Source organism: Aspergillus saccharolyticus, assembly GCF_003184585.1.
Source record: "Aspergillus saccharolyticus JOP 1030-1 unplaced genomic scaffold BP01scaffold_2, whole genome shotgun sequence".
NCBI classification, from domain to species: domain Eukaryota; kingdom Fungi; phylum Ascomycota; class Eurotiomycetes; order Eurotiales; family Aspergillaceae; genus Aspergillus; species Aspergillus saccharolyticus.
This window is the reverse complement of record NW_020290612.1, coordinates 309114-336341: the sequence shown is the minus strand read 5'-3', so window position 1 is coordinate 336341 and position 27228 is coordinate 309114. Positions and strand designations below refer to the sequence as shown.

General features: G+C 52.5%; 6 protein-coding genes across 6 annotated transcripts; 3 read left to right on the top strand and 3 right to left on the bottom strand.

Moving 5' to 3' along the window:
* Window positions 1–1796: 1796 nt before the first annotated feature.
* BP01DRAFT_352754 (uncharacterized protein) lies at window positions 1797–4975 on the bottom strand. The gene has a single exon (XM_025574009.1). The coding sequence runs from the start codon at window positions 4582–4584 to the stop codon at window positions 2008–2010; it is 2577 nt and encodes an 858-aa protein (XP_025435208.1). The 5' UTR covers window positions 4585–4975; the 3' UTR covers window positions 1797–2007.
* A 143-nt stretch (window positions 4976–5118) lies between these two features.
* BP01DRAFT_388297 (putative pyrimidine 5'-nucleotidase) lies at window positions 5119–6600 on the top strand. The gene is made up of 5 exons (XM_025577813.1): window positions 5119–5444; window positions 5520–5532; window positions 5607–5642; window positions 5708–6133; window positions 6230–6600. Exons 1-5 carry the CDS (start codon window positions 5208–5210, stop codon window positions 6394–6396), a joined length of 879 nt encoding a protein of 292 aa, XP_025435207.1. The 5' UTR covers window positions 5119–5207; the 3' UTR covers window positions 6397–6600.
* Window positions 6601–7195: 595 nt separating this feature from the next.
* BP01DRAFT_73956 (uncharacterized protein) lies at window positions 7196–9079 on the bottom strand. Its single transcript, XM_025580062.1, has 2 exons — window positions 8817–9079; window positions 7196–8697 (listed from the first exon to the last, which is right to left on the bottom strand). The coding sequence occupies exons 1-2, from the start codon at window positions 8935–8937 to the stop codon at window positions 7367–7369; spliced, it is 1452 nt and encodes a 483-aa protein (XP_025435206.1). The 5' UTR covers window positions 8938–9079; the 3' UTR covers window positions 7196–7366.
* A 585-nt stretch (window positions 9080–9664) lies between these two features.
* BP01DRAFT_73989 (OSTA/TMEM184 family protein) lies at window positions 9665–12265 on the bottom strand. Its single transcript, XM_025580063.1, has 7 exons — window positions 11910–12265; window positions 11786–11803; window positions 11679–11732; window positions 11538–11625; window positions 10469–11482; window positions 10076–10416; window positions 9665–10021 (listed from the first exon to the last, which is right to left on the bottom strand). Exons 1-7 carry the CDS (start codon window positions 12014–12016, stop codon window positions 9874–9876), a joined length of 1770 nt encoding a protein of 589 aa, XP_025435205.1. The 5' UTR covers window positions 12017–12265; the 3' UTR covers window positions 9665–9873.
* Window positions 12266–12429: 164 nt separating this feature from the next.
* BP01DRAFT_310660 (putative fermentation associated protein (Csf1)) lies at window positions 12430–22445 on the top strand. The gene is made up of 3 exons (XM_025572428.1): window positions 12430–12700; window positions 12754–12789; window positions 12850–22445. Exons 1-3 carry the CDS (start codon window positions 12645–12647, stop codon window positions 22328–22330), a joined length of 9573 nt encoding a protein of 3190 aa, XP_025435204.1. The 5' UTR covers window positions 12430–12644; the 3' UTR covers window positions 22331–22445.
* A 1400-nt stretch (window positions 22446–23845) lies between these two features.
* Window positions 23846–27097, top strand: BP01DRAFT_352748 (elongation factor 2). Its single transcript, XM_025574008.1, has 5 exons — window positions 23846–23961; window positions 24093–24108; window positions 24196–24253; window positions 24320–26739; window positions 26802–27097. Exons 1-5 carry the CDS (start codon window positions 23954–23956, stop codon window positions 26817–26819), a joined length of 2520 nt encoding a protein of 839 aa, XP_025435203.1. The 5' UTR covers window positions 23846–23953; the 3' UTR covers window positions 26820–27097.
* The last annotated feature ends 131 nt before the right edge of the window (window positions 27098–27228 follow it).

Sequence of the window (27228 nt, the reverse complement as noted above, 5' to 3'; positions counted from 1 at the left end):
AGCCAGAATACCGGGGAAAAGTTTACTCATTGGCACCCCCTCCCCGAAAGAATCCCAGACCCGGTTGAACTGGAGATCCAAGCTTGGAAGTGCAAGGAAAGAGGACGATCATCAAGTCCGGCCCGTGACTGTCAAGTTTCTTTCGCCTGGATTGCCTTGACTGCAACAGATATGGGGGATGATGAGGAGGTCCTATTGAGCAAGACAACATTCGTTCTCTTTGGTCGACACCTACTGCCCCCAATGGGGCTGAACAAGTACCGAGTACTCCGTAAAGTGTGAAAGATCGTGTTGTTATTGTCGAGTTTGCCACGCGTCCGAATCACCCCATCCGAGCTACTGCTGCTGCTGGTGCTGCGGCTGTGCTCACCTGGCAGGATTGGCATTGGCCTATGACGAGGACGGAGTACTACATACCTGCCAGTCTGGATCCAGAGGTTTCTCCCCCAGTAACAGAGGCATTCTTCCTACTTACTACCCGACAACCACACAGGGGGGGGAGGTAGGTAGGTTGGTTAGGTAAGGTGCTTGAAGGGCGCAAATACCTCGATCCAAAAGAGTTTAAAAAACTAGTAGAACCAAAATATACCACTGTCGTCCAGACTCAATGATTACCTACTACCTTAGTCCGGAGTAGTCGGTATGCAGTCCGGGTCCCGTCAAACCGGATTGAAGGATGATGGAAAGGCAAAGTGAAACACCAGCAACCTTGCGTCACCGTGTATCATGACTTGTTGTCTCCGCCCGGCCAATCCAGCCGGACACTCAGTCAGAGGGTCAGACATTTTCCATTGTTCTCCCCTACTGGCCTGGCCCTGTTATAGGGATTGATTGCTGTACCGGTACAAAGACTGATTGATGCTCACGCATTGCTAACACAACTGAATACCTGATGACCAACTATCCTGGCTAGGAACTGAAACAGAATCCCTGTCAGCAACACCAACACTATACAAAGAAGGTATCTCCATCAACAGTTGGAACAATCCACCCCATCCCAAATCACACACACTGATTCCTCCAGTGAAACTCGACAACTGCTGGGTTGTCTGGTAAGTTTCTGATTTTCTCTCACTGGCACAATCTTGAAACCCAGGGCAATACTCCCGCAATCCCGATTCGTGGCCCATCACCCGAATGATCTTTTCAATATTATAGGCCGGTATCAGACATGACGGACCCTTGGACTCTATCCATACGTTGAGTACTCCGTAGATCCTGTAAAATAACCATCAGCTCATGCTTCTACTACACACTTTACACACTTTATACACACTACAAAGTACTACAGTCCTGTAGGTCTTTACCCGAACCCGCACCTTCGATCGATCTCAACGTTCGGACCAACCAACGACGTCATCGATCTCCCACCCCCAACAACACCTTGAGAGACTTTACTTACAATAAACACAGTCGCGAAGACAGAGGTGAGATTGATGACTAGCCCAGTACTTACACCACGGCAATAAGCAGTCTGCGGACCTCAGACTCAATGCCTAAATGCCACCATGGTAGTCTCTCGTGTTGTCTGTTCGATCTCGTTTTCATCAGGAAGAGACGCTGGTAATGGACTAGCACCCCGATTATTAAAAATGAGGAAAGGAGTATGGCGTAGTGATCACTCAATGGGATAACAATAGTCGGTATCTACGGGGTACATGGTGGGTCTAACGGGGAACAGCTACCTTTACCGATTGTACTAATTTGTGCATGGTCTGCAAAACCCTGGGAATTTGTGATAAAACGAATGCCGCTCGAACTCGTGCTGGAGTGAGTTGATGCTATATACTATTCTATATACTATGAAAATGTGTGAAAATCAATCTAGGCGAAGGCTAGTCCCCCACAACAATTAATGCTCAATATAATGAATGTCCAGTCCTGGCTTGCTTGCTTGCTTGCTTGCTTGCTTTTGTAAGTACAACGAGATGCCCCGCAACAGGGTCTTGCACAGATGGACCATATACGTGATCATCAAAGAATTCATCAACCGCAAAAATAAAGATACTAGTATCGCGGAGGGGCTCGATGGACTACATCCCCCCGCGGGGTTCCCTCCAGGACGACGCGCTCCGGATTCGCGGCCACACCCCCCTCATAGTAGCGGATCGGTTCCTCGCGCGTCATCACAGGCCGCGTCGCAACATACATGGGCCGCTCCACATACTCCCGCGGCGGACGGGTACCGTCATCCAGATACACACTCACGTCGCGCACTCCGCCCGGGCGAACACTGTCCACCCGCTGGATGATCTCGCGGGGCTCCTCATACCGGCCCGCCGCGGGTGGACGCACGCTCGGCATCCGCACGATCCGCTCCCGCGGCACCTCAGCTTCTTCAGGGTTGAGGTAATACTGGGGTCGGCGGGGCGCGTACTCGGCCACTTGGACGCTGGCGCTACGCGGAGGATACACATCCCGCTCGTCCTGCCCGGCGACAACGGCCGCGGTGGTCGCACCCGTGTACGGTCGCCCTTCGCCTGGAATCGGCCGAGCATAGTCGGTGACGCGTCGATAAGCCTTGGGCGGAGGGGGCATGTCCGGTACGTACCTCCGACCGCCGTAGGGGTCTTCCACGACGGACGCTGCGCGCAAGCTCGCATGGCGCAAAGACACCGCACGGTCATCGTATACGTCACTTCGCGGGGCTCGGCTGGCCGGGAAAGGCATGGCTTGCACTCGCGGGGCCGAGACCGCCTCGTAGTACTGGTTGCCGTGCTCGTCGACCACGATCCGGCGCGGCGGTGGTGCCATCATGCGACCCGTCGCCTCCTCTTCGTAGTATGCCTCACGGAGTCGAGGCGACATGGGCGATTCTGCAGCGGGGATATAGCGTCGTGCAGGCGGCGGAGGCACCTCGTCATAAAACCGGATTCGTTCCTGTGCCGGGCGTTCCACAATAGCATAGGATCCGGCCCGCAGAGTATGGGGGCTAGCTTGGTCAATGTACTCCCGAGCGTATTCAGGTTGCCGAGCTTGGTGCTGAAGGCTCGCGACTCGTCGCAGGTCTTGATCGTCGCGCATCGGGCGTCTCACACTGAGTCTGGAGATCGTCCGTTGTGCGCCAGGGTCTGCGTGCGCGTCATAAACTTCATACTCGTAGCCCGACTCCCTCATGGGCGCTTCTCTTCTCTCTATCACGGGTGTATACTGTGGCGAGGCAATGTCTATGTATACAGGTCGCTCTTGAGGGTGACGGCTTCGGTATGCCTGTGGGTCATCTGCAAACGGTGGAGGCGAGACGGGCTCCTCCTTGATGTATGTTTCCGCGGCAGGCCCGGTGTTTAGAGCCTTGTACGATGGACGAGAACGGTCTCGATCCTCATGCAGTCTCCTACGCTTTCTAGAAGTCAAAGGATAGGCAGGAACATCTGGGCTGGTGTGACGCTCGGGGGCGTAATCCGAACGCGACTGGGGGACTGAGGAAACCTTGGTGATGGCCAACGGAGAGACCCTAGATGGTTGTGGAGCGGCAGGCGAGGTGATGTGGTTCCGCACGATGCGGACATCGTCGCCGGGCGAGATCGACCTTCGAGCGTAGCGGGCTCGTTCCACCGGGCGGCCTTCCGGCGCGCGTCGTTTGGTTCCAGCCGGATGTTCTCTATGTGCCTCGTGGTTGTCTTCCCTTTCCATAGGCGCGACCCCCGGGGCCGGCGGCGAGTACTCCGGCTCTTCGAACGCGTCGGTGGATTGGGGTTGGGTTGGGTACTTGCGGGATGCGTAGTCAACCTCGCCATGGTGCGGCTGCCTCTGATCATAGGGTACTCGATGGCCTGTCACGGGGTAAGTATCTTGCATATCCTGATCCAATCCAGTTCGGTTGAGGGCCTCAAGCCGTTGCAACTCATCTGAATAGTTCTCTACTGGGCCCTCCGTAGCAGGCTCCTCAGAGGTCGACTGAGGGGCTGAAGACGGTCCCTGCGGGTCACCCTGCTGAGGCGAGTCAGGAGCTCTACTGGAATAGAACGAGTTCTCGTCAAAGGAGTCACTGGGCTCTCCATTGCCACGGCCATCGACCGAGGGAGATGGGTTGACCATCTCAAAGGCCTTGACGAGCACATCAGAAACGTCAAAGTCCGGCTTCGCGTCCTGTAGAGCGGCCTTCTGCCTAGATTCCTGCCTTTTCTGCTCCAGCTGCTCCCGGAGCGCTCGCTCCACCCGTTGGCGCTGAAGCTGCAGCTCTGCTCGAACGAGATCATCCGACTTAGTCAGGAAAATGGGATCGATTTCCGAGGCTGGGTTGGGGATGATACGCGAAGCCCCCGGCGCACCCGACGAAGTGGCCGCCGCACCACCACTCGATGGGTTGGCTGCTTTGGCATTCGAAGGGGCGGACGGGGTGTACTTCTTGGGAGAAGCCTTCTGCGGTTCTCCTGGCTTTACCTGGGAGGGAGTTGAGGAGGCAGGGGGGTTGCGAGAAGCAGGCTTGCGCACAAACTGCTGAGGAACCTTCAATCTAGGGTGAGTGCCAAGAAAGATTTCGTCACTTATTTTCAGGATCTTCTCATACTCCTGCGCCTCCTGATCTGTAGGTAACCTAGTAGGTACACCACTACCTGAGGTGGAAAGCTGAGCTGTAGCCATACTCTAGGAATGGCTCTCCGAGGCGGGAGTTCAGCTGGTCGTGCGAGTTGTGGAATCAAACCCGGTTAATTGCGAGCAACTTGACCTTGCTGCATTACCGGTCCCGGTTGCAATCTCTAAAGATGCGATCTGGGTTGACAGTCTGTCCAGTGCAGTACACTGGGACCAGCTATTGTCTTCCTCTTTCCTTCTTTCCTTGCTTGAGATTTTCTTTTCTCCTTTTTCCTTTTTATTTAGTGTGTGTGCTTTTCAAACTGCATAGAAGGGGGTTAGAGGACAAGGGAGTTGAGCGTCCACCGAGGTGGTGAAGGACAGGAGATGCCGTGATCGGTTGAAGTGAAGGGGGGAGAGAGAGAGAGTGAGTGAGAGTGAGAGAGAGACACACACAGAGAGAGAGAGAGAGAGAGAGAGAGTTGGTAAACTTGGTTGTCGAGTCGGCGCTAAACTCGCCGGGGAAAAGCCGGGCGGAATGAATGCTTGCAGTTGCAGCCATGAGTTTCCCATTGAACGAGTCATCCATCAATCTTCCATTAAGTTACTTACTTAGTTATTCGCATAATCTCCGTACGAGTCTCTGTAGTGGTTTTTCCACTCATCTTCTCTACGGCGCATCAGCTTCGGCTATGAAGTATTCCATTCTAAGCGCCTGTTCTCAATCATCCTTTACTTCTGGCGCCTATCGCGCTATCCAGACTGCCTTCTCGTCCCCGCGATTCCCGACCTCCCTTCGCGCCGCTCCATTCCCTCGGTTTCCTCCTCCTCGTGTGCCACATCCCCAGTTCCGACGAGCCATGACGACCGCCAATACCCAGTCACCGCGGGACCCGCGACCAGTGTTCTTCTTTGACATTGACAACTGCGTATGTTCCTTCCGCCGCTTTAGTTCACTTTTGCCTATGCATTTGACTGACCACCGCCGATGTTGGGTATCATAGTTGTACTCCCGAGGTAGACAACACGAACCAAGTCCACACGACATACATCCCCCGACTAACCGGACCCCGCGATACGGTCGCACACAGGATGCAACATTCACGATGAGATGCAAAAACTGATCAGTGCGTACTTCCACTGCCCCTCCGAAACCAATAAACCTCCCCCACTAAGTCAGCGCAACATCTAGACGACTTCTTCATCAAACACCTCTCCCTCTCCACCGAGGACGCGCACCACCTGCACATGAAATACTACAAGGAATACGGGCTCGCGATCGAGGGCCTCACGCGGCACCACAAGATCGACCCGCTGGAGTTCAACCGCGAAGTCGACGACGCGCTGCCGCTGGACGAGATCCTGAAGCCCGATCCGCAGCTGCGGCGGCTGCTCGCGGACATCGATCGCAGCAAGGTGCGGCTGTGGCTGCTGACGAATGCCTACGTGACCCACGCCAAGCGCGTGGTGCGTTTGCTCCAGGTGGAGGATCTGTTCGAGGGCGTCACCTTCTGCGATTACTCGCAGACGCCCCTGGTGTGCAAGCCCAGCCAGGAGATGTACGAGAAGGCCGAGCAAGAGGCTGGGGCGTCGAGGCGGGAGGAGTGTTATTTTGTTGGTATGTTGCTTTCCACCCCGAGATAGAAGGGGGGGGCTTGAGTCGTGTGCTGTGATGGAAGGCCGTCTTGCTAATCAGAGCATGCGCTTGGGGTAGATGATTCCGGCTTGAACTGCAAACACGCCGCCGAGCGCGGCTGGGCTGTGGCCCATCTCGTGGAGCCGGGACTCCCCGCGCCGCAGGAGCCGGCGTCGCAGTTCCAGATTTCGAGTCTCGAGGAGTTGAGGACTTGTTTCCCTCATTTGTTCAAGTCGACCTCGTGAGGTGTGCGGTACGGTGGGTATACTCTAGTTGCATTTTTTTTTCTTGTCTGTTTATAGTATAGACTTTGATTGAGACAGCCTCCGCGGCTCTTGCATGGACCTGAAGACTTTATGAGGAATATGAGTGACCCTTAGAAGATGATGGTACTTGGTCTGGGGGTAACCACATTTACGCGATAGAATTTGTGGGATTCAAGACTGGTCACTATCCCGCTGAATCAAATCATCTTCTCTAATTATCCCTCCTAGCGTAAACTATTTCGCTACAGTACCTGTACCTTAGGAGCCTCACATGTGGGGGCCGTCATTAAGCCTGCTTGCTATCCTTTAAACCTCAGGAACCAAGCCAAACCATGCAACTGCGGAAGAACATTCTCAATAACCAGTACTCAAATCTATGTCCACAATCGTAATCAACCGCCCTCCCTCCGGCAAGCACAGCCCCCCACCGAAAGAGCGAGCAATCGTAAAGAGCACGGACGTGTAAATTCCAGCAAGCGGTGAGGACTAAAGGGTGAAAAGAGGGTGGGGGGTATCAACATCATTATTAGCCCAGAATACAGGCTGAAACGAACGGGTACGTGTATATATATATACGTGGCTTTTCTCAACAACCGCATCGCAAGCATGCAGCATTCAAAGATCCGACAAAACGAGAGAGGGGTGTGTGGGCGTGTATTAGAGCATTAAGGCGGTGGGTAGCTTGGGTTCGGAGTTCATAGTGTGCGGCGTGAAACGAGTAGAGTGGGTTTATGGAAGGAGGGAGATTTGACTTTGTGCAGGAACTGCCGGGTGCGTGGATGGTGCGGATGGGAGGTTGATACTAGGTTAATAAGTTGATAGGGTGAAAATGAGGGGAATGAGCTGGGATTGGGGTTATCCTAGCATCTCAGACGAATATGCTCATTTTGCAGAAGAACGAAAAGTTGTGAGGACGGCGTCTACCGTCGACCACAGTAGACAGGACCCCTCAAAAGGCCAATCCGACAGCAGAATGACGGTAGTTCTCATAATACTGGGCGTGAAGTTCCTCATACTCCTGTTGTTCTCGGGCTGGTTGATGATGCTGCTGCTGCTGCTGCTGGTGATGTTCGCTCTCAAAGATGGTGGGGTGGATATGGCGGTCATCAGGCTGGCGGAGGGCGAACGGACAGCCGAGGATTGGACCTTTTGTCTCCTTTTCCCCTGCGACTCCAGTGAAGGTGGTAGCAGCAGCAGCAGCAACAGTAGTATTGCTTGATAGAGACGGAGTCGGGTGCTTGCTGAACCCCCCCGTCAAATTAGAGATGGAGGAGGCGAGGGTTGAGCCGCTGAGAGTGCGCGAGCGGATGCGAAAGGTGCCCTTGAGGCTCTCGCTCGTGAGAGCTGATTGCAGCCAGGAGGGAGTGGATGGAGAGGACGAATGCTGGCTCTTGTTGGGACTTGTTGCTTGGAACGGCCACTGGGTGACTCGGCCGGCGCGAGGTGGCGTGCGATCACGGTCATCGGAGGGAGAAGTCAGTGAACTTGGCGATGTGGTGCTCCTGGAAGATGGCGGGGTGTCCTCCTCGGTGGGTATCGACGGTAAGGGCCTCTCCTGCCAGTTGGATCGGGTTGGGGTTCTGGGAGGTCGGTATGCAGCAGGACCAGCAGCAGTGGCAGCTTCGTGGTTGGGCCGTCGAAGGGGAGTTCGGTGGTCTGTGTTGGTGTAGGGCAGAGGATTGGGGGATGGTAGAGTTGTGCTAATGCTTGTGGTGGCAGAATCGTGACTGGAGAAATGGGGGATGAAAGGGCTGGACGACGAGGTCTGTCTGTCTCCAGCATTGAGGTATTCATGAGCCCCCAGAGACGAACGACGAGATCCAGAGCCAACGGGCTTGCGAGGCAGCTGGAACGAGGACGAGGGTCTTTGCTGGGCTCGTGGTTGAGATAGATGGCCTTTCTCACCCGGTAGGGCTCGAGGAGGCCGTGCAATCGGGGAGCGACGGTCAGTCTCTAAGGGGAAGTCATCAAAATGAGGAAGATCTGGAAGCTGACGGCCGGGCACGTTAAAGCTCAGCTCCAACGGAGAGAATTCGTCTGCACCAGGCAGAAAGCTCGACACTCGTCGAAAGTCGGACGGTGCGCTGATGCGCATCGGTGCGGTCGACTTCCTCTTTAGCGACATGCTTGCACGGTTCTTGCTCACCACCATCCAGGCGGGCAATGTGGATGCTCGGGGCAGAGGGCGTGGGATGGGATCTGCATCGTAGGCAAGTGGCTTCATGGGGGGAACGAGACGGGGCTGCTGGGTATGGCATATCTTCATCTCCCGTTCAGCACCTGCAGCGAGCGAGAGAAATTTCAGTCAGTTCTCGTTGCGCGGTCTGGGAACGACTTAGGGCTATGCGCGGAGTATATGTCGGACCCCCAAACTTCCAGACCGACAGAAACATACACACCTTTGCGCTGCAGTGCTTGTTGATGATGGAAACTCTCGTCGTCCCCGGAGGACAGGCAGAACGAGCAGAAATCTGTCCAGCCAGTGAACAGAGATCCTGCTTGTTCTATTGCCTGCTTCATAGCTGCCAGCGCATCAAGAGTGTTGATCCATCATCCAGTGGGTCGGCAGAACAGACAGTGGGGGGCGGGGGTCTAAGCAGAGACAATTGAAGAGAAAAAAAAAAAAAAATACGAAACGTCAGGCTTGCCTGCTGACGATAAACAGTCAAAATTGACAGCTACAACAGAGGGAAAAGGGCAGAGTCAAAAACCACCTTAGGCCTCCAGGGAGAGAGAAAGCCTAGGAGGGGGTGGGAAGAAAAGAAAGATAGACACATGAATAAACAGACGAAGAACCAGCAAGATTAAAAGACCTGATGATGATCAAACATCACGAGCTCAGACACAAAGGGACTAACTACCCTACGAACTACGAACTGCTTCAGGTTGAATGAAGCTCGAGCATCCGCCAGCTCCAAGAGGACTAATGAGGGGCAAGCATAGGGTCCAAGATGTGACAGTCGTGGTGCCATCCATCTTGTTGCCCTAATCAATTGAGGCACACCAATAGCGGCGACGCAAACGTTCCCTCCCCCCATCTCCTCGCCAGCGTGTCGGGCTGTCGATCAGCCACCTGCATCTTAAGTGTCAGTCCGCCCATCGATAACGACCATCTCCGTGACTGCCATCCAGAGGAGAAAGGAGGAAGAAGCGTGGTGGGCGCGTAATGGCTGGCCGTCATTTGCTGGGCGACCAACCACCAGCCCGAGCGTCAGACTTTTTGTCACATCAGTCACTCCTCCGTTACGCCAAATGCCCCTGACAGAAAAGGTGGTGGGTTAATCAAAAGCACATGGCTCGAGTGCCCGCCTCCTCTGCAATCATCATCATCATCATCGTACAAGTCCCTTATACAATACATGATTCCCTTAAAATGGTATAATCTCGAAACTACAGTAATCAGGTGCATTCACCACATATGCAACTTCATTGGTTGTAAAGCTCCCTTTTCGCAGCCTACCGATCCCAAACATTGTCCTCTTCCAGGTCCCCGTAGGCCCAGCCCTGTCTGCTAGATTCCTCTTCCCCACCGTTCGTGTGTTCGTGGATCAATGCATCGATATCATCACCATGCCGTTCATCGACGGGCTCGCCCGAGGGCCTCCTAAAGAGCAAAGCGTCAGTGTCATAGACCCTGGTCTAGGCCCGAATCACATACTGGAAATGCCTGTGTTCGGGTTCGACTGTTGTCGAGCCGAATGCTCTCTGCACGAGTCGTCGTTCCTCTTCCTCAGCCTTCTGATCCTCAACCACAAGGTCCACTATTTGACTTGGGTGGGAAGCGTAGGAGGCTGCGGACTGGGTTCTTTGCTCAGCGTAGCTTGTTCGTGGACTGCGAGAAGCTTCTGCGCTACGAGGTATGTCATCGCCACTGGACGGGCGCGGCTTTTTGGATTTGCGGGATTTCTTTACAACACCTGATGTCTGTCGCTGTGGTGAGTCGCGCTGACGTGCAAGGCGCTGCTCTGCTGGCACCACGTTGGCGGTGATCACGGGGTACTGTGCCGGTCAGCTGACTGCATCCCATCAACTAGGGAAGGAAGCGACCTACGTTCCAATCGCCAAATTCCAATGCGCGGGCATTGGTGAACAGTGTCTCATCATCTTCATCCAGGCTGGTCTCCTCCATCTCATTATGAGAATGCATGCGACTCAGCGTGCTACTGCGCCGGTCCCGACTACTCCCCTCTGACCCAGCCAGCAACGGTGTCCGACTGTTGATCTCCCCAGGTGTCGGAATCCAGTACTTGGCTTTCCCGCCCCGTTCATATCTCAAACCATGCATCACACGTCGAACACGCGAGTTAGATTCGGCATGCGCAATGATGTGGTCGCCCGAATCGAAAAGCCGGTACTCGTAGTTATCCCCCCGTATCGTCATCTTGGTATCCTCGATAAGATCGCGGACACCAAAGGAATCACGGAGCGCGTACTTGACGGGCATGCGGGCGGCGGAGATTGTCGAGTCAGCATAGTCATGCCAGGAGAAGGCATACCAATGCGTGAGAGCGAAGAAGGGCATCTCAAAGCAAATCAGGCTGTCCTGAATGGCAGCCGCGAGATTGTCGGGCGTGTAGCCGGCAACACCATTGGATAGAGCTCCCAGCCATTGCAGAATCGACAAGAAGAACCCTTGCCAATAAGATGCGAAGATGATCAGCTTGACACACAAGAACTTGGGTACCGGTCGAAACGGCGCCAGATCGTTGTGCAAGCAGACCCAAAACATAGCTAAAGAATAAAGACTGACGGTAACGCTAATGTTATACACAATGCCGGTCCAGAGATACCCAGAGTTCAAGCCCAAGTAGCCCTCCTGATAGGTATCGGTCGCTTTCATTACGATAGATATGATGGCTAAAATGGGTTTGAGCCAGGTATACTGGAGGATGCCTCGTTTGACGGTCAGAAAGGTTTGAGGGTCAGAAATGTCGACTTTGGGCAATATGTGGTTGAGAGGCCAGGCATGTTGTACAGGAGGTCGTCCATGTGTCATGATGATCAACGCCCGTTCACCACCGAGGAAGTTGATCAATAACTGGAAGAAGGTATAAATGGTAAATGCCTGGAATAGCCTGTTAACCAATGCAGACGGACAGTATCCAGACACGGAAAGCTACCTCATAGACATCACGAATGGGATCCAGCCACATCGCTGCCTGTAAAGATATGATGCTGGCCCATGATGACACCGCATATATGGGGACCCTGCGCCATCGGGGTCAGCTCCGCTCTCGGACGAAGAGAAAGTGGATACGAACATCAACAAGATACGGACAACATAACGCTGGAGTAAGGGTTTTCGATAATTTTTGCTAACGATCGATCAGCGCATGGAGTAGATATACAAGCGAAGATAATGTCGTACGTTTGAAGCCATATGGACCTGCATAGATTGAAGCGAATAGTATTAGAACCAAGATCATATCCGTCTGCCTGAGGGTCAAGGGGGAGGGGATGGAGAGGGGTTGATGCTGGGGGATCCTTCTTACAAGAGTGAAAGCAGAGAAGCGACCAGCGAGGATACACCTGCGACTATCACTACAGCTCGAGCTAAGCTCGAGCCGGTTCCACCGAAGGAGGTGGTGGTGATGCTCATCGTCAACAAATGTCGCAGTTTGGGTTGTCCGCGTATGCTTATGTATGCGACCACCGGCAAAGCATTCCGCAAGTCAATCCCAATGGTGGTTCACACAAAGCATGATCCAGTTCAACGGGTGGTGGGTAGAGAACAGTCGGAAATCATCCAGCAATTTCTCAAAACTGTTCAACAAGCACCCCTCGCATGCCTGGAAATCAGGCCAGCAGTGTCGTGTGCGTTTGAGGTGTGTGCGGTGAGAGAGTTGCGTAGACGATGGATACATTCCTTATCCATCAGGCCCGTCATCGCTCCCCGTCTCAGGGAGCCACCGCCTAGTCTAACCCACTTCGGGTCAAGCTCCCCTTTCCACACCCCCCCCAGTCTACATGACTATCTCAAGGATAAGTGACTATCAGCTCATACATTCACCACAGAATTATTGCCTCTTACTTGAATACACCTGCTCCGTATCAGGAGTCGCAATCACTATACGATAAAACAGAGGCGCATGGACAACTAGTTGGAAATCCACAGCTCAACCGGCCGGGGGACAATCGTTACTGCTTGCAACTATTCCGCCAGGCGCATCGCGGTTTTGCGGCGTCACCATGTCCGCTGGTGGTGAACGTTCTTGGTTATTGCGAACATGGCCAGCACAAGTCTGACGTCTTTGGCCCTGACCCCGGATCCGAGCTTCAATTGGTTGGTATAATTGACGCAACAATTCTTTGCTTGAGTAATAATGAACGGCATAGGTTCTTCCTTCTGGAGCTGATTGTCTCCTGCATTCTGTGAGTTTCACCTTTGGGACGCGTGATCGCAGGATCTGGGCCACTAATAATTCTGTTTAGCGTGCTCTTCTTCCTGCTCTACTTCAATCGGCTCTTTGCGACCCTCCTCTCCTACGGAATCCGTGCATATACCTGGCATTACTACCGCGCCTATGTCGACATCCGGGCTCTTCAGATCTCACCTCTGGGTGGGCGGATTTTTTTCAAAGGCATTCGATACCATGGTGTGAATGAGACGATCTTTGTACATGGTGGATTCATCACATGGCAGTACTGGCAACGCACTGTGAGACAGACAGACGTGACGGGTCTACAATGCGATGGTCAAACAGCGGAAGGCGCACAGAAATCCGGGCTTGCTGGTAATGCCGGTTGCAAAAATGACAGCGGAGAACAAGGCGGGCCAAAGAATGCGGACTCCCTTCCTTGTCGCATTACGGCGAAGGTGTATGGTCTCGAGTGGTTTATATACAATCGAGCTCCAGCCTACGAGGGTATCCTAGCTGGCTTCAATCCATCCAACTCGTCTCCTTCTGCTACCAAGCCACAGTATCCTGAGAGTGACACACTGGATCCGAATTTGAAGGATGGTAATTTAGGCTCATCCGTGCCTGGATCTGCTCGCGGCGATAGTCAAGAGAGGCCGGGTACGGCTGAATCGCAGAATCCGCCTGGGTCGGAGCAGGAATTAGGTAGCGGCGTGGCTCGATTTCTTCGACTTCTTCCCATAAGGTTGGAATGCGACAAAGGTGCCATTGTCATGGGAAATGAGCACACGAGATCGGTCTTAACGACCACTTTTGACAGTGCCACCGGTCTGATTGAGGCGTGCAATGCTGGGCCGCTCGACTTGTACCGACAGGTGTTCTCCTTCAATTTCAGCCACCCTGTGATTCAAATGCGTCCAAACCCAGATTTCAAACAGAACCAGCTGGCTGCCGCGAAGAGTCTCGGTTCAGCCCAAGAAGACCAAGTCGGGGCGAAGCGCAAGCGAAATACCATCTTCAATTACAAGTTGCAAAAACGCCGAGTCTGGCACAGCATTCGCGATCTGATTCCCTACTTTCAAAAATCAGTAGAATCGTTCCATGTGCATAAGAAGCATACAGATTCCGGACCTAGAACCTCAACTGAATTAGGCAGTGATACGCGCTGGGTCGGACTTTCACGGTACCTGGATGAAAGCGCGCAAGATGACCATGAGGAGTGGAGTCCCGTCGAATACGGTCGATATTCGACGATTCTTGACAGCCCTGGGATGGCCGTAGCTTACTACTGGGACGTGCCCGGGTACGTCAAAACCTGCCCGCCGCTGGAAAATTCGTCACCTCCAGATGCGACATGGAGAATCAACAGCGGCCCGCCGCCAGAATGGGGCATAGATGTCAAGATCAATGGTGGCACCATCAATTATGGTCCCTGGGCTGACAGGGAACGAGTGGGTTTGCAGAATGTGTTTTTCCCTAACGCTTTTCGAAGCGCGGAGCCGTCTGAGCCTCTGAGCCCTGGGGTTCCGAGGATGACTACGGTGTTCACCCTACGAGTCGAAATCAATGACGAGCTTACGCTGCGAATTCCTACTCGGGAGCCATCGAAAGACTGGCAGTGGAAAGGCCGTGCAGACGCAATAAAGGGTGTCTCTAAGCTCAGAAAACAGAACAGTAGGAGGCAGTCGCGTGGTGCAGAAGGTGAAAAAGGTCATGTTGGTCCTGATAGACGACCTTTTGGGTGGTTGTCACTCGTTGTGGCTGGTGACTCGACAATTCGCTACAAGATGGATATGTTAGCTTCTGTTTCAGGATTTCAGAGCCAGCTTGACCTTGATCTCCGAGGCACCAAGCTGATGTCCAGTGTCAATCATGCATTGCTGTGGCAATGTCCAAAGCAACTGATCACTTGTGACTTATCTGTCCCTCTCTCCTGGAATAGCATCCGTACCTGGAGATTCGATATTCATAGCCATGACATGGAGCTCTTCCTCCTGCGAGACCACATCTTCCTCCTGACTGACCTGGTTTCCGATTGGGCATCCGGGCCACCTCCGGAATACTGCACTTTTGTCCCGTTCATCTACAAGATTGGCTTGTCTTTCTCGAACTTCCAGTTGTTCTTGAATGTCAACGACATGAATATTGTGAACAATCCATCTGACTTGGACGACAACCGCACGTTAGCCATCAAGGGCGAGAGCTTGAGCGCCGACGTGACGATTCCTCTGAACAAGTATAGACCTGAGGAAAATGCGATTTCTTTCAAAGTAAATCTTGAGGATGCTGGTATTGATTACTTGACCCCTGTCTGGGATACTATGCACGCTTTCCTAGCGAACAAATCAACCGCTGCGCTTGAGAAGCTGACTATTGACGGTGTCTACAACTATTATCTCACTACATCTTCGAATCTGGTGGACACCCTAGTACTGAACATTGACGGCTTTTCTCCCAAGCTTTACCTCTTTGGCTTCCTGATTCGGTCCTTCATGGCCATCAAGGAAAACTATTTCGGCGAGGAAATGCACTTCAAGACGCTAGAGGAGTACCAGGAGCTCGCTTACCCACACGAAGATGTCGCAACTCGGACGGCGAACAATCCTCACAGAAATACGAATGACCTTGACGTGATTGTGCACGTTACTGTTGACAGTCCCTGTGCTCTTCTCCCAGAGAATATCTATGATGTATCAAGTTGCATAAAGCTTACAGCAGCATCTTTGGAGGCAGACCTACGATTTACCAACTATTATATGGATCTGCAATTCTCACTTGCCCCGCTGAAAGCAGCTTTAGAACCCAACAGGTCTGCGGATACGCAGACCATATCAGACACGCAGGTGTTCATTGACGGTGTGACTGTTTATGGCCATCGTTTGTTTGGTCTCCCCCCTGCAGAGCCAACTTATGTCTGCAACTGGGACTTTGATGTCGGCCGTATCATCGGGGAATGCTCAACAAATTTCCTTGGCTGTTTGGCTAGGGCGCTAAAGAGCTTCGACTTTTCCTTTGACAACGAGGAGAACGCTCTTCCTCTGCTTAACCCGTTGCAGCTCCATGATGTTACCTTCCTACGAGCTAAGATTGAGGCAATTCATATTTCCATACTCTTGGACAAGGCCGCTTTACTCCTGAGCACTGGTAATGTGACAACCAGGTTCAATGACTGGGCGAACACAGAATTCTCAAAGCGGATGACGTTGTCCGTCCCTGACCTTTCGGTTACTGCCATTGATTACAATTCTCTGAACCAACCTGGAAGCTCAATTCAACAAACAGTAGCTCCTATCGCTCTTCTCGAGTCGACTTTGAACATCAGGATGGTGCAGCAAAAGGCCGATTTTGATGGAACCCGCAAGTTGCAACAGGAACATGTTAAGCTTCATGATCGAAGAACGCAACGCACTCCTTGGTTGATTTTTGATTGGGAAGACATTGAACCTCGTTCACTACAGGTGAGTGGGGAAGAGTTGTCAGCTCCAACGATCGCTATCCCTACCATGCCTGAACCAGTCACAAGGTATCGCAGTGCTGGCGGTGGCCTGTCCTCATTGCGTCGGCTTTCAGCAACAGGGAGCAACCGTAGCTTCAGGAGCTTTTTTGTGTCCTCTGACATATCAAGCACAAAGAGCGGCCGCAGACAACATTCCCACAGTACAACTCCCCTAGGATTCCAGTTTGAGGAGAGAAAGGATCATAATTCTTCTCGATCAACAGTACTTGCCAGGGATATCGACCTTATGCACGTCGGCCAGAATTGTTCTGAAGCTGCTTCTACTGATTACGTTGATCCGTCGAACCCCTGGTCAATACCAGCGTTCTCGTTTCACAAATTGAAGTTCGATACTTCCCAGTTACCTCTACGACCCGTTTCTCCAGGTAGCTCGGTTCAGAGTGACTACGCTGATGATAAGACTGGCCATCCCTTTTCACCCGGCATTGATGAGTCAACACACACAAATCTTGCCATAGACTTGCCCCAAGGCATCAGGGGCTTTTGCTTTCCTGAATTTCTCCACGTCGCAGCTTCATTGGTCGAGAGACTACAGCCTAGTCATCCTAGTGCTATCATTGATTCTCTCCAGAAAGACATCGTTTCAGACATCGTGACGTACGAGAAGTCAATGAAGAGTCCACGAAAATGCACAAGCATTGCCATTAGAGCACCTTGTTTGCTTGTCAATCTGATTAATCCGAACACCGCTGTCACTGACGACTTTAGCTTTCAGGATGAGTACAACCTAGTGGTTTCGCATTTAAAGACAGAGATTAGGACGAAGGTTGAGAGGCGGAAGGGGGATCTTGTAACAGGAGTCAACCAGACTCTGACCGTACATGTGGCTGCAGACGGGCTCTCAGTTTCAGTCCAGGGTAGTCGCGTTGATGCACACCAGGAGAAGGCAGAACTAGCCTGCATGCTCAGCGATATGAACTTCTGGCTCGTGACGGGGACTGTGCAAAGGTCTAACTTTCAAGTCAGATCCTTCGAAACTGTGACTTCGACCAAGTCTGTGGAGCATCTCGCTTCCCTAGTCCGCAGAACAACGACAATGGTTGACTCTATTGCATCATCTTTCAAACATAGCATTTCGCTTAGCGAGAGGCGACTGCGTTACCTTGTTTACTTCCTCACTCAACAGGCAGCTGACGTTCCCGATCCCTCTTTTCTCATCCGCATTTCAAATGTGCTCAGAGTGGCGCGAACTCACTTGCGGCAGCATGACTCTTGGAAGATTATCTCACGTCTGCGCAACGTATACAAGCACTTGCCATCTGAACAAGCGTGTACCTTGATTCGAAAATGCTTGCATGGCGATTTTGAGCTTCCATCCAATGCTAAAGACCTAGTGTTGTCAAGCTTCGACCAATGGCGAGCGTGGGATCTAGCGCATGTCGAAAAAAGTTATGTGATGAGAAGCGTGTGGAACAGCTTTGAGCCTGACACTCCGACGGCAACAGCCGCTATGCTATTTTCCTCTACAGTGAAATTGTTCCGTATTTCCATTGACCCTGGTCCTCGAGAAAGCGATTTCGTGATAGAGGATATGGCGACCGCTGTCTCACTCGACGCACCGAGAGACAGTCTACCTGCCGGACGCGACGATCGGAGAGAACTGATTATCGTGCAATCTTACTGCTCTTCGTCCAGTCTCCGTTTACGTTGGGAAATTCTCGACCTCGTGGAAGGGGTTCTGAAAACCATGTCAACCGTGACACTCGAGTCCGCACCACCGGCACCGAAGCCTGAACATAGCCCGAACCCCATCGAGCTACAGCTCGTTCTCGGGGCTGACTTAGGGTCGGTGACGCTCGATGGTATCAATGTCAAACTAGCGCTGGCTGGCAAGGCGCTCAGAAGCTCGCTTGTCCATAAGTCTAGGAGTTCAGAGTCTGCTGAAACAACAAGCTTGTTGTTGAGCTCCAGCGCTTGCTACTCTGAATTTTCCAGCAACTCTAAAGTACTGATGATGTGGAAACTCACCGACCCACATATATATGGCTCTCGTGTGTCGGAGGAGACCGGGTCTGTAGTGACTAACGAATGGATGGTCGCCGCATCCTGCAGAAAGCTTCGCTACGACATGAAAGAAGATCCGCTCAGCCTTGCACACATAGCTGATCGACTCATAGAGGATGAGGTTCGATTCATTTATGAGCTTGTCAACAGCGTGGAGTTCCCGACTCACCAACAGGGCCCTTCAGATTCGATGGGGTTGGTGCGTAACAAGTTCCATGTCGCAGTATTCCTGGACGACTATCGTTTGAGTTTCTGTATCCTACCGTCGCTGACGTATATCATCTCTGGCGAGGTGGCGCGAACCTCTATAATGCCCAAACAAGGATCTAAGATGGAGATTGACTTCGACTTGAAGAGAAACCTTCACACTTTCCAATCAAACGAGGGCGGTCAATGGCACTCTTTATCGGTGATCGAGATCCCCCCCATCAACGGCCGGATCATTGCGGATCTTGCACCAGGCCGCACGGAAATGGAAGTGGATGTGACCATCGAAGTCATTCAACTTGAGGCCAGCGCTGTGCGGAGTCTACTGGGCGCATTGACAAGGCCAGAATTCTCACATCTCATGAGTGATCTCAAACAGAATGTGGAGATTTTACAGCTTCATCTAAATCATGTGCTTGCACTCAGAAAATCTCCACCCGAGCGGAAAGACTCTTCTAACGAACATATTATTCTTTACAAGGCACGCATGACAATGGCAGGGACCAAAATTCATGCGACAGCGCCAGCGCTCAACGGCAACCATTATTCTGCTGATCTGGACATCCGACTCGGTATGGTCCGCCTACGCCTGGACAACGGCTTGGAGGCTGGGCACCCAATGGAGTATCCCGAATTTCACGTTGACTCTTCGAACCTAAGCTTGGATTTGAAGAAAAAAGAGTCTTCAACAAGCCACTCATACTGTAGCTTTAATGTTGACGCAAGACTTCAAGGAACATCTATGAAGCGCGACAACGGCGAATTGAGACGGGTGTTTCATCTGAGTAGCACCAAGTTCAATGTCGATCTATTCCCTGAAAGTGCCGCGTTGCTGGTTGACTTAGCTGCACATCTCCAAGAGCGCATCAAGACCTTGGACCTTTCGCATGAAGTGAAACGCTTCAAGAAGCTACGGCGTCGAGGGCATACAGAAGCGGAACGGAAGTCTTTGGAGATTCCTCGGATAGAGGTAGACGATACCAGTGCCTCCGGCGAACTCTTCAATGCTGTATACTCTTTGGACTTCCATAATATTCAGCTTGGATGGAACATGATTACAATGTCTTCTGGAGTGCCAGACAACAAGTTGGCTGACTTGGTATTCTCTATCAAGCGGATCGAGCTGTCCAACAAGAAGACGAATGCTGCCAAGCTTCGAATTGAAGACATGCAGCTACAGATGGTACCAGTCCACGGTAATAGACGGAAGCGCTCACTGAACTCGGCGCTACTACCGGAGTTGGTCTTTAACGTTGCGTACGCATCTGCGGGCAAGGAAGTTCGACTGGCTTTCCAGGCTGCTGGAAAATCACTGGATTTGCGAGCTACTTCGGAATTCATACTCCCAGCAAGCATCATACGCGATTCCATCGCCTCTGCTGTTCGGACCATACGAGAGGCCAATAACATACTGGTCTCGAAGCCGTCCGGAGACAGTGTGAAGTTGCGTCCCATCTTTGGTAACAAACGCTTTCGCTCTGTGCTAGTTGATGTTGACTTCGCTGGAGCTACTGTATCTCTTCAGGGAGAATATACAGATGACCATCAGACAATGCTGACTGCAAGTCTGAAAGGGAACCAGCTTCCTCATTCCACTTATGGTCAGTATGTTCATGGAGATGGCATAGCCACGGCAACTTTCAAGGCTCCAGGAGTGGCCTTGAAAGTGCTGTACGAGGATAATGGCTGCAACGACCCGGCTCTTAATGCGGAATTGAAGGTTGATGCCTCGACGAATGTGCTTTATCCTAGTCTCGTTCCCCTAGTCAAACAGGTAACAACGACCATCAAAGAGGTCATGGGAGACCATCCAAGGGCCAGACGGCCTTCGAATACGGTGATGCTACAACCGCAGAAGCTGATGTCAGAGACTCCTCTTGCTCCTACAGATCCAGGATCAATTCTAGGCCGTTGCAAATTGAACATTGGAATCTTAATTTGCAGACAGGAGTTTAGCTTAAGCTGCCAGCCTATAGCTCGTGTGGCAGCCACTACGCAGTTTGACAGTGTCTATGTCACAATCAACACGGTACAGTCTGATGAGCAAGAACGATTCATAGCTCTTCTGGTGGCTTTCAACTCGTTGCAAGCATCCGTGAAACATGTCTACTCCAACGAGTCGACTGCGAGGTTCGAGGTCAAGTCTATGGTCATGTCAATTATGAATAGCAAGCATCTCGGGAGCTCAAAGGGCATTTCAGCCGTTCTTCGAGTCAGTCCCATGAACGTCGTCCTCAACGCCAAGCAGGTGCAAGATCTCCTGCTCTTCCGCGAGATTTGGTTCCCATCCAACGATGACATTAATCCCGGACCAGCTCTCCAATCGCAATCTCAAGACACGCAAGCCTATATCGTGCAAAGGTACCAACAAGTTGCTGCGGCTCCTGCCTTTCCTTGGAATACCACGATCGCAATTGAGAAGCTGGAGATACAATTGGACCTGGGATCGACGTTGGGCAAGGCTCAGTTCGCTATCAATGACCTCTGGCTGTCAACTAAAAAGACATCCGAATGGGAACAGATTCTCTGCGTCAGCTTCAACACTGTGGGGATTGAGAGCAAGGGCCGGATGAGCGGTCTGGTCGAATTACAGACTTTGAAAGTTCATACCTCGATCAATTGGCCCCACGACCAGCAGGGCAATGGAACCCCACTCATCCAAGCGTCCATTTCATTCGGCCAATTGGATGTCAAAGTCTCTTTCGACTACCAGCCATTCCTTATCGCTCACATTTCTCGCTTCGCGTTCTTCATGTACAATGTTCGGCCCACGGCAGATGAGTCTAACGAGCGACTGTTCAGTATCCTCCATGGAGATCAGGTGCAGGTATTTTGCACAAGCATGACTGCCTCTCAAGCCTTGGCTTTATTCCAAGCGTGGCAGCGACTCGCACAAGATAAACAAGCAGCATACGAAGCGTCCTTGCAAGATGTCGAGCGGTATCTACGCCGAAAGACTTCCGTATTCTCAGAGAAGCCCGAGGCTAGCTCAAAGGAAATCTCTAAGCCTCCAGAGGAGGAAGCGGAGGAGGCACCTATTTCGCTGCACACAGGCGTAGTTGTGAGTCTCAACGTGGTGACCATGGGCGTCTTCCCGCGCTCATTCTTCGACAACCATGTCTTCAAGCTGGAAGCACGGGATGCGCAGGCTCGGTTTGACGTCTCCCTCGACCAGGGCAAAATACATAGCGCACTTGGTCTCACACTCGGCCAGCTGCGGGTGGCTCTTTCGAATGTTGTTCGGTCTGGTCCCATGGAAGCAGAGGAAATGCTTCTGGTTAGTGAGATTGGCAGCCGTGTCACCGGTTCTCGAGGAGGCACGATCCTCAAGGTGCCGCGACTTGTGGCTCGAATGGAGACCTGGCAGTTTCCAGGGTCCCAGCAAATCGAGTATATCTTCCAAAGCACGTTCGAAGGGAAGGTTGACGTTGGCTGGAACTACTCCCGCATCAGTTTCATCCGGGACATGTGGGAATCGCATTCGCGCGCGTTGGCCTCCCGCCTCGGCAAGCCGCTGCCTCCATCGGCGGTCCGCATCACGGGGGCGCTGAATGGTGAAGGCGGCGGCGATAAGAGTGAGTCGCAGGAGAAGATCACGGCGGTGGTCAATGTGCCGCAGTCGAAGTATAGCTATGTGGCGTTGGAGACGCCGGTGATCGAGACGCCGCAGCTGCGCGACATGGGCGAAGCTACCCCACCATTGGAATGGATTGGGCTTCAACGGGACAAGCTGCCCAATATTACGCATCAGATTATCATTGTCACCCTTCTGGAGCTTGCGAAGGAGGTGGAGGATGCATATGCAAAGATATTGGGATCATCGTGATGCCCCGCAAATTTCCTAAGCATACATGTCGATGTGAACGGGGAGTAGGTGGTATCTGTGCTGATTGCAGGGGAGAAGTCAAGGACGTGCTTGTTTGGTGCATGCCCGTAGCTGGATTAATATAGACTGTATATAGAACCTTCTCTTCCTATGCCCAGCGAATAAGCAATGTATATAATGGTCATTCTTTTCACGAGATACACATTCTACTATAATATATTCAGGAAGAAGGGCAAGTGAAACCATCAGGTTGGCCGACTGTATGATGTATGATGTACGAGTATGTATGGGGTTGCTGTATGTACAGCCTGTGATGTACTCCGGTATCAATGCATGCACTCCCCGCCATCCCGAACTCCGCACAGCCAATGGGCGGTCAGGCGGTGAGCAGGGAGGGGAACTTCTGTCAGCGCCCACGAGGAGGGGCTTTGAACCGTACCATACGAACCGTGACTGTGACATGGATCCCTACTTCATCCGAGCAACTAAGGATGCAGGCAAACATGAGAGTGGAATTGAATGTGTAGAATTAGTACTACTGAACTACCTACTGGACTCATTTGAGCGGACAGCCAACATGGCCTACCAACCAGAATGGAGATCTTCTCTTCGTGTTATACGTCAGACTACTGTGTAGCTCCATCGGCCCAGAAAACCACGGTCCAACCAGAGCAGACTTGCCCCGAAATCATGATATCAACCCAAGCCGAGTTTTGTTGCCACCTCGGGAAGAAGAGCAACTTATCCATCATCCCATCCATTGCTTGCTTTGCTGACCTGCTGGGAGATGTGAGCTGGGGATTTATCGAAAGAGCAGCTGCTGTAAGGTTTTTTTTTTTTCAGAGAGCTTGAGAACTGCTACTCATTTGTAGCTGGGGAGAGAGTAACCATGGTCTAGTTGAGCCGGAGTTGATAGCTACAGTATAAGGTAGTAGTCATGGAAGTACTATAGTACTATGTAGACTGGGGCTGTTCAAAGTCCTTCCGCGAGACATGGACTACTGGAGAAGGTGTTTGCAATGTGAATTTCCATGTCTGGTGTCATTAGCCATGACTACCTCGTAACCATCAACTTCAATCAGCTCTTTACTGTCATTCTGTGAGTTCGGTGGTCCAACACACCATGGAATGGATGATAATCATCCAGAAGGCAAAAAAAGCGGGCACCCAAATGGGCCATTACACGGTATCATTACAGGTCCGTACCCTCGTGGTGAGTGCGGACCATCACCCACGCTAGTCGGGTCAAACGGTCACAAAACGAACGGCCGGGCAAGGAAAAAACGCACATCCCAGATTTGAAATCGGCCACAAAAAAAAAAAATACTGCAAAGCCCCACCAGCCGCCCTCTCGCTATTCTCTCTCCCATTTCCCCTCTTTTCCTCCTCCTCCTCTTCTTCCCTTTCCCTCTCTTTTTCCTTCTTCACCTTCCGCCGTGAAGCCATCGTTCTCTCCCTCTGTCAAAGGAGTTCTTCGCACATAGGTCTTTTTTTGTCCTATTTTTTTCACAGGTCGAGCTAGCTCTCGATCGTGACCCTTGTGTGTCGTTTCTTCTTTTCCCTTTTCCTTTCCACACATCACCAACCCCGCCTCTACGGCCTTGATCTGAAAAATCAGTCAAGATGGTTAAGTATGTTGTCCCCCTGCTGCTGCCCACCATCACCCTTTCATGACCTGAATGGGTCCATCACAAGAACATGCGATGGCCATGTGGAGGATGATTTGAGATGAGAAATACCAGGCTAACAATGTCTTCTATAGCTTCACTATCGAAGAGGTCCGTTTGACAAAGACTCCCCCGCACCCGCTTGCATGATCGGTTTATGCAGCTGGGGACTTTTGCGAGAGAACTAACATCAAGCAGATCCGGTCTCTGATGGACCGTCCGACCAACATTCGGAACATGTCCGTCATTGCCCACGGTATGTCTTTTTGATACACTAGGCATCAAATGCTGCGAACACGACCGCTGACCTACTCTCCTCTAGTCGATCACGGAAAGTCCACCCTTTCCGATGCCCTGGTCCACCGTGCCGGTATTATCTCTGCTGCCAAGGCTGGTGAGGGTCGTTACATGGACACCCGTCCTGACGAGCAGGAGCGTGGTATCACCATCAAGTCTACTGCCATCTCCCTGTACGCCAAGTTCGATGACGAGGAGGACCTCAAGGAGATCCCCGGCTCCAACGGTGGCGAGTTCTTGATCAACTTGATCGATTCCCCCGGTCACGTTGATTTCTCCTCTGAAGTCACTGCTGCCCTCCGTGTCACTGACGGTGCCCTGGTCGTCGTCGACTGTGTCTCCGGTGTCTGTGTCCAGACCGAGACTGTCCTTCGTCAGGCCCTGACGGAGCGTATCAAGCCCGTCCTGATCATCAACAAGGTCGACCGCTCCATGCTCGAGCTTCAGATCTCCAAGGAGGACCTGTACCAGTCCTTCTCCCGTACCATTGAGTCCGTCAACGTCATCATCTCCACCTACCACGACCCTGCTCTTGGTGACGTGCAGGTCTACCCCGACCGCGGTACCGTTGCTTTCGGTTCCGGTCTCCACGGCTGGGCTTTCACTGTCCGCCAGTTCGCCGTCAAGTTCGCCCGTAAGTTCGGTGTTGACCGCAAGAAGATGCTTGAGCGTCTGTGGGGTGACAACTACTTCAACGCCAAGACCAAGAAGTGGACCAACAAGGCCCCCGAGGGTGGTGAGCGTGCCTTCAACCAGTTCATCTTGGACCCCATCTTCAAGATCTTCGCTGCCATCAACAACGACAAGAAGGACCAGATCCCCACCCTTCTGGAGAAGCTCGACATCAAGCTCGCCAACGACGAGAAGGAGCTCCAGGGCAAGCAGCTCCTCAAGGCTGTCATGCGCAAGTTCCTTCCCGCCGCCGACGCCATGTTGGAGATGGTCTGTATCCACTTGCCTTCTCCCGTCCAGGCCCAGAAGTACCGTGCCGAGACCTTGTACGAGGGTCCCAAGGACGACGCTGCCTGCGTTGGTATCCGCGACTGTGACCCCAAGGCTCCTCTGATGCTGTACGTCTCCAAGATGGTTCCCACCTCCGATAAGGGTCGTTTCTACGCCTTCGGTCGTGTCTACGCCGGTACCGTCCGCTCCGGTCTCAAGGTCCGCATCCAGGGTCCCAACTACGTCCCCGGCCAGAAGACCGATCTCTTCATCAAGAGCATCCAGCGTACCATCCTGATGATGGGACGTTTCGTCGAGCCCATTGAGGATGTTCCCGCCGGTAACATCGTCGGTCTGGTCGGTGTTGACCAGTTCTTGCTCAAGTCTGGTACCCTTACCACCGATGAGACCGCCCACAACCTCAAGGTCATGAAGTTCTCCGTCTCCCCTGTCGTCCAGCGCTCCGTTGAGGTCAAGAACGCTCAGGATCTGCCCAAGCTGGTCGAGGGTCTCAAGCGTCTGTCCAAGTCCGACCCTTGTGTCCTGACCTACATCTCCGAGTCCGGTGAGCACGTCGTTGCCGGTGCTGGTGAGCTTCACCTCGAGATTTGCTTGAAGGATCTCGAGGAGGACCACGCTGGTGTTCCTCTCCGTATCTCCGACCCTGTCGTCCAGTACCGTGAGACCGTCAGCGGCACCTCCAGCATGACTGCTCTGTCCAAGTCCCCCAACAAGCACAACCGTCTGTACCTGACTGCCCAGCCCCTTGACGAGGAGGTCTCCCTCGCCATCGAGGCCGGCAAGATCAGCCCCCGTGACGATTTCAAGGCTCGTGCCCGTGTCTTGGCTGACGACTTCGGATGGGATGTCACCGATGCCCGTAAGATTTGGTGTTTCGGTCCCGACACCTCCGGTGCCAACTTGCTGGTTGACCAGACCAAGGCCGTCCAGTACCTCAACGAAATCAAGGATTCCGTTGTTTCCGGTTTCCAGTGGGCCACCCGTGAGGGTCCCGTTGCTGAGGAGCCCATGCGCTCTATCCGCTTCAACATCCTGGATGTTACTCTGCACGCTGATGCTATTCACCGTGGTGGTGGTCAGATCATCCCCACTGCTCGTCGTGTCCTGTATGCTGCTACCATGCTTGCCGACCCCGGTATCCTGGAGCCCATCTTCAACGTCGAGATCCAGGTTCCCGAGCAGGCCATGGGTGGTATCTACGGTGTCCTTACCCGCCGCCGTGGTCACGTCTACACCGAGGAGCAGCGCCCTGGTACTCCTCTCTTCAACGTCAAGGCCTACCTGCCCGTCAACGAGTCCTTCGGTTTCCCCGGAGAGCTCCGTCAGGCCACCGGTGGTCAGGCCTTCCCTCAGTCTGTCTTCGACCACTGGGCTGTCCTCCCTGGTGGATCTCCTCTTGATGCCACCACCAAGCCTGGTCAGATCGTTGCTGAGATGCGTAAGCGCAAGGGTCTCAAGGAGCAGGTCCCCGGTTACGAGAACGTAAGTTTTTTTTTTCCCCCTTGACATTCAAATGCCGGCTGTGATGCTAACCTTCCGTCTAGTACTACGACAAGCTGTAAAATCGTTCCAAGCAAGCCGACTAGGTTTCAAGTCTGTGATGGTTGGAATCCTATTATGAGATTGATGAACGCAATACCCTGTCTACTTTGAGGGGAAAGGAAAATGAAAATGAGGAGAAACAGCTTAATGTCGTATGTGGATTGTCGAATACCTAGAAGTAGAATCCAGGTGTGCACGAGCATTTACTGTGGCTTTATTATTACGTTTACGACTGCGAGAGGTTTTTTCATAGTTCCGATGCTGTCCCATAGTTGGACATTAAAATATAAGATGGCAGTTTTCAAGTTCAAGTTCAGTCTGGGTCAAGCATGAGTTTGAGCGGGAGGAATCTGTAGGCACCTGTAGGCACCTGTAGGCACTTGTAGGCACTTGTAGGCACTTGTAGGCACTTGTAGGCACTTGTAGGCA

Coding starts and splice junctions, on each gene's coding strand:
- BP01DRAFT_388297 (XM_025577813.1), top strand. CDS start 5,208: ATGAAGTATTCCATTCTAAGCGCCTGTTCTCAATCATCCTTTACTTCT. Junction 5,643..5,707: donor TGAGATGCAAAAACTGATCA/GTGCGTACTTCC, acceptor CGCAACATCTAG/ACGACTTCTTCATCAAACAC. Junction 6,134..6,229: donor GGAGGAGTGTTATTTTGTTG/GTATGTTGCTTT, acceptor CGCTTGGGGTAG/ATGATTCCGGCTTGAACTGC.
- BP01DRAFT_352748 (XM_025574008.1), top strand. Junction 24,254..24,319: donor CATGTCCGTCATTGCCCACG/GTATGTCTTTTT, acceptor ACTCTCCTCTAG/TCGATCACGGAAAGTCCACC.
- BP01DRAFT_352754 (XM_025574009.1), bottom strand. CDS start 4,584: ATGGCTACAGCTCAGCTTTCCACCTCAGGTAGTGGTGTACCTACTAGG.
- BP01DRAFT_310660 (XM_025572428.1), top strand. CDS start 12,645: ATGGCCAGCACAAGTCTGACGTCTTTGGCCCTGACCCCGGATCCGAGC. Junction 12,701..12,753: donor CCGGATCCGAGCTTCAATTG/GTTGGTATAATT, acceptor TGAACGGCATAG/GTTCTTCCTTCTGGAGCTGA. Junction 12,790..12,849: donor CTGATTGTCTCCTGCATTCT/GTGAGTTTCACC, acceptor AATTCTGTTTAG/CGTGCTCTTCTTCCTGCTCT.
- BP01DRAFT_73956 (XM_025580062.1), bottom strand. CDS start 8,937: ATGAAGCAGGCAATAGAACAAGCAGGATCTCTGTTCACTGGCTGGACA. Junction 8,698..8,816: donor ACAAGCACTGCAGCGCAAAG/GTGTGTATGTTT, acceptor CGCTCGCTGCAG/GTGCTGAACGGGAGATGAAG.
- BP01DRAFT_73989 (XM_025580063.1), bottom strand. CDS start 12,016: ATGAGCATCACCACCACCTCCTTCGGTGGAACCGGCTCGAGCTTAGCT. Junction 11,483..11,537: donor CCATTCGTGATGTCTATGAG/GTAGCTTTCCGT, acceptor AGGCTATTCCAG/GCATTTACCATTTATACCTT. Junction 10,022..10,075: donor CCCGAACACAGGCATTTCCA/GTATGTGATTCG, acceptor TTTGCTCTTTAG/GAGGCCCTCGGGCGAGCCCG.